Genomic DNA, 5148 nt, shown 5'->3' with positions numbered 1-5148 from the left:
AGAGCATTGCCTGCTCTTCCAGAGGTCCTGAGTTCAATTCCCAGCAACCACATGGTGGCTCACAACCATCTGTGAAGAGGTCTGGCGCCCTCTTCTGGCCTTCAGGCATACAGACAGAATATTGTATACATAATAAATATTTAAAAAAAAAAGAAACACTAGCATTTAGATCCTTTGAAAGCTTAAATCCATTTATCTGCTGACTATATAATAAAATTTAAGAGCTAATGATGCACTTGGCTCAGTGATAGAGCTTTTGTTATGTTACTGTGTTCAAGACTCAGTTCAATTCCACAAAAACCAAAAAGAAAAAAATACTAAACTTAAAAGTAGAAATGACAACATGTGTGTGAGAGTGTAGATATGTGTTTTAAAAATACATGATTTGAGGACTAGTCAGGTGATAGACATCTTTAATTTCAGGCCTCGGCAGCAGTGTGAGTTCCCTTACACTTGCTGGGAATCAAACCTAGGTCCTCTGTAAGAGGGCCAGCTAGAATTCCAATTCCAGGGCATATGGTCCCTGCTTCTGGCCTTTGTGGGCACTGCAAGCACGTGATGCACAGATGTACATGCAGGCAAAACATCTATATACATAAGATAGATGAAATAGTTTTTTAACTTAACAAATTATCTTATATATGTTTTTTGATAATTTAACAAAGCTTAAACTTTTGCTAATAGAGAAGTTGGCACAAAAATTAAATATTTTAATCAGATGGTGGTAGCACTTGGGAGGCAGAGGCAGATGGATCTCTGAGAGTTCAAGGCCACCCTGATCTACAAAGCAAGTTCCAGGACAGCCAGGACTGTTCACAGAGAAATCCTGTCTTAAAATTTTTTTTAATGTTTTAATTTTCTGAAGTTATTATTTACCAGGCGTATATTGTATACATATTCTTAAGGCTGGGTGCCATGTCCTTAGAAGAATCAGCAACACTCATCAGATGCCGATAGGGATATAAATGCAAGTTCATGTAGTACATTTGTTGTGAAACCTGAGGCTCGGCTCTCAAAGCACCCAGATAATTGCTGTATTCCTGGTTTAGAGATTGTGCCTTGAGTGAGAAGGAAACATGTTAATTCCTGCTTCTGTTACTGAATAAGTCATACATGCATAGAGCAATCACGGGGAATAAGCCAATGAATTTCAAAATAATTCCATGATTATACATCATCTTTAAGTCTGTGTCAGGGAGCCATGTGGTGGCTCATACCTATAACCTTGCACCTAAGAGGCTGAGACAGGAGGATCATTGTGAGTTTCAGACAGTCAAGGCTACTAAGTGAGACTTGTCTCAAAAGAAAAAGAATCAGAATGTGCTATACAATTAGCAGTAGAAAGATTGTTTGCTGGAGTCACCATGAAAGAAAATTCAAACTAAAGTGGGTTTTAAGGCCCTAGTAGGGTATATAAAAACTGAAATAATGTTCTAGAACAGGGAACAGGATAAGTAGAAAGCATGAACTACAAAAGAAAACAGAAATAAGGGTGGTTAGAAATTGGAAGTACTAAGATTAAGTTGAAAAGCGTAAAGGTTTTAGACTTTGTCATTTAATATCTTGTTATAGTAGTTGTTTGAGAGTTGTGAGTTTCCAAGCAGGGATGTTTTAGGAAAGAGGGGTGAGGCTGCAGGGGAGCTGCAGAGAGCAGAGGAGCGGGACTGAGAGCTGCTGGGACGCGTATAATGTTACTTCATATACGCAGTTTCATTTTGCTTGAGCCATATTTTAATAAAATGGAGACAAACTATATTAGTCATAATTGAGTCTGTTTTTAATTATTGAGATGGTGCCTCAGGATCTTGCATTCCCTAGGGGTTCTCAAGAGCGTCTTTTATTAATATGCATTTGGTTCTGCTTTTCTCTAGGACTTGGGAGTTTGTAATGAACTTGCTGTATAGGAGAATGCTGTAACAGATGGCTTATCAGTGCTCCGTCTCACCCTGTGGGCATGGGATAATAGTACCACCTAGGGCACTACCAAGTACAGTTCTGCATTTAAGTTCTCATTTACCCAAGACTTAAAATACTGTATTATTTTTCTTTGGTTGACAGTTTTTAGAGCCGAAGACTCCAATACCCATAGACATCTGACTGAATTTGTTGGTTTGGATATTGAAATGGCTTTTAATTATCATTACCATGAAGTTGTAGAAGAAATTGCTGATACCTTGGTGCAAATATTCAAAGGACTTCAAGAAAGGTTAAAATTATTTAATGTCTTGAAATGGCTTCAATTTCAAAATAATTGCAGTTTTTTTTGTTTTGTTTTGTTTTTTGGTTGGGGAGTGATAGGGAATAATACAGTTTCTTGTATAGTTTAAGAAAGTTTCCAAAACTTGTTCTAGATATCTATTCTTTCTCTAATATGAATGTTTGAAATGAACCAAGATTAATTGTGTCTAATTATATGGACTCAAATAATTTTGTTACTAACCTCTTTAGTAAACATAAGGCACCAGTTTGAAAAACAGCCTTTTTTCTATATTTTACAGATTATTTGGAAACCATTTGTTGTTATGTCCCTTGTAATTTAGACTGTCGGGCTTCTGCCATATTCCACTCATGTTCATGCTGCAGAGTAATATATCGGTAAAGAACTATCAATGACTCCAAGCATTGAGAGACATGAGTAGGGATAAACAAAGGAACAGTCATTTCCAAATCAACGACTGTACCAGGTGTGGCACACACCTATAATCCCATATAGGAATAAAGATTTTTTTTTTTTGCTTTTTAGTTATGCGTATGTAGAGGTAGTATGTTTATATATGAATGCAAATGTCCTCAGAGTCTAGAAGGTGTCAATTTTTCTAAAACTAGAGTTACAGGTGGCTATAAGCCACCTAATGTGGGTAATAGGAACTGAACTTAGATCCTCTGCTAAAGAAATATGTGCTTATAACCACTGAGCCATATCTTCAGCTCTTATTTTTAAAAAGTTTTTAAATTAGGGACACTAAGCCTCCTCACAAACCCTATGTGCTTAGTACCTTGTTTTAGTCATTGCCAATGTATGGCTAAAAAATTTTATTGTGCCTATTTCCCTTGCCTCTATTTGAATCAAGTCTATTATCATCTCATCCATAAACATTTGAGCAAAAATATGCTTTTTTTAGGTCTTATTTAAATAAGCCAGGTATAGTGGGATACACCTTTAAATGGCAGCATTTGAGATCGTGACAGAGAGGATTACAAGTGTGAGGCCAGCCAGGACTGCACAGTGAGATCCCTGTTTCAGGAAAAAAAAAAAAAAAAAAGAAAGAAAGAAAGAATCCTTCACTACTGAAACACAGTTCTCTGCAGTTATAATTTGTGCAGGTACTGTGGGGACATCATAGAAGGAGGGAAGTAGTACCTAAATATCTTAGAAAGCATGGTGGGAATGGCAGAACAAGGCAAACACTTTTTAGTGTCCTCTTCCTAGATGGAAAGAAATGATTAATGATTAAAATCAGATTTTTTTAAATGCCTCACAGAATATATATTTTTGTTTCTAACAATGTTAACTGATAGGAGTTGTAAATAAAAATTTTAATCCTTTAATGCCACTGTGATTTGGAAAAAATAAAAAACTTGAAACAAAGAAATGGAATTAAGTATTATAAGTAGTACTTTATTCTTAAAAATTTTTTTTTTGTTTTGTTTTTTTTGTTTTTTTCGAGACAGGGTTTCTCTGTGGTTTTGGAGCCTGTCCTGGAACTAGCTCTGTAGACCAGGCTGGTCTCGAACTCACAGAGATCCGCCTGCCTCTGCCTCCCGAGTGCTGGGATTAAAGGCGTGCGCCACCACCGCCCGGCTATTCTTAAAAATTTGAGGATGCTTCTTTTGGTACAGTCATAGGTTCAAAGACTGATATCGTATATTGCTTACAGTGACCTCTTGTGGAAGAAACATTTAACTAACGTTTTATTAACTGAAACATTGAACATACAGGTTTCAGACTGAAATTCAAACTGTGAATAAACAGTTCCCATGTGAGCCCTTCAAATTTTTGGAGCCAACTCTAAGACTGGAGTATTGTGAAGCTTTGGCTATGCTTAGAGAAGCAGGAGTTGAAATGGGCGATGAGGAAGATCTAAGGTTAGTGTCGAACTTTTTTCTTTTTTAACTTTTATGCCTAGGCTTAATGTATTTTGCCTAACAGATTACTATTAACTTTGATATATTATATAATACTGCTTTACATAATAAATATTATAAAATATATTTAATATTGTTTGCGTAGGCTTCAGTAATTTTGTTAACTTTTCCTTTTGCTCCCTATTTATAACCTTTCAGAAGACAAATCTAGTGGCACAGGCCAGTAATCTCAAGTACTCGGGGGGGGGGGCGGTAGGCAAGAGGTTTACCAGTGCAAAGCTTGCCTGGGATACAGAACAAGTGTTGGGCCAGTCTGAGCAGCTTCAAAATGAATGAAAAGGAGATCTGGAGGGATGACTCAGAGAATAAGAGTCTTGCTATTCTTGCAGAACACATGCAAGCAAATTTCTTTTTGTTTGTTTGTTTTTCAAGACAGGGTTTCTTTGTATAACAGCCCTAGGTGTCCTAGAACAAGCTCTTGTACACCAGGCTGGCCTCAAACTCACAGAGATCTGCCCACCTCTGTCTCCCGGGGGCTGGGATAAAAGGCATGCACCACCACCACCCAGCAATAAATAATCTTTTAATAAATAAATAAACATGTTAAAGACTGGAGAGATGGCTCAGCAGTTAAAAGCACTTGCTGCTTTTTCAGAGGATCTAGGTCTTGGTCCCAGTACCCAGATGGTGGGTTACAACCATCTGTAAATCCTCTTCTAGGTGATCGGTTCATGGCTTTACAGGACACCAGGCATTCATGTAGTACACATACAAATATGCAGGCAGAACAGTCACACATAAAATAAAATATTTCAGTATTTTTTAAATATTTTAAAAATATTTTGCTGTGCAGTGGTGGCGCACGCCTTTAATCCCAGCACTTCAGAGGCAGAGGCAGTGGATCTCGGTGAAAGAAAGGTCCAGGACATCCAGAACTGTTAAACAGAGAAACCCTGCCTTGAAAAATGATAGATAGATAGATAGATAGATAGATAGATAGATAGATAGATAGATAGATAGATAGACAGACAGACAGACAGACAGACAGACAGACAGACAGAC

General features: G+C 37.3%; 1 protein-coding gene across 1 annotated transcript in view; it reads left to right on the top strand.

Annotated features, from left to right (window-relative positions):
• Dars (aspartyl-tRNA synthetase) overlaps window positions 1-5148 on the top strand; it is a 59155-nt gene that overhangs the window by 46954 nt on the left and 7053 nt on the right. Inside the window, exons 10-11 of the mRNA XM_026779770.1 lie at window positions 1977-2206; window positions 3940-4086. Coding sequence (XP_026635571.1) covers window positions 1977-2206; window positions 3940-4086 — 377 coding nt within the window. The remainder of the gene's footprint in view (window positions 1-1976; window positions 2207-3939; window positions 4087-5148) is intronic.

Source organism: Microtus ochrogaster, chromosome 6 (assembly GCF_000317375.1).
Source record: "Microtus ochrogaster isolate Prairie Vole_2 chromosome 6, MicOch1.0, whole genome shotgun sequence".
Classification (NCBI taxonomy): domain Eukaryota; kingdom Metazoa; phylum Chordata; class Mammalia; order Rodentia; family Cricetidae; genus Microtus; species Microtus ochrogaster.
This window is presented reverse-complemented; position numbering and strand designations above follow the sequence as displayed.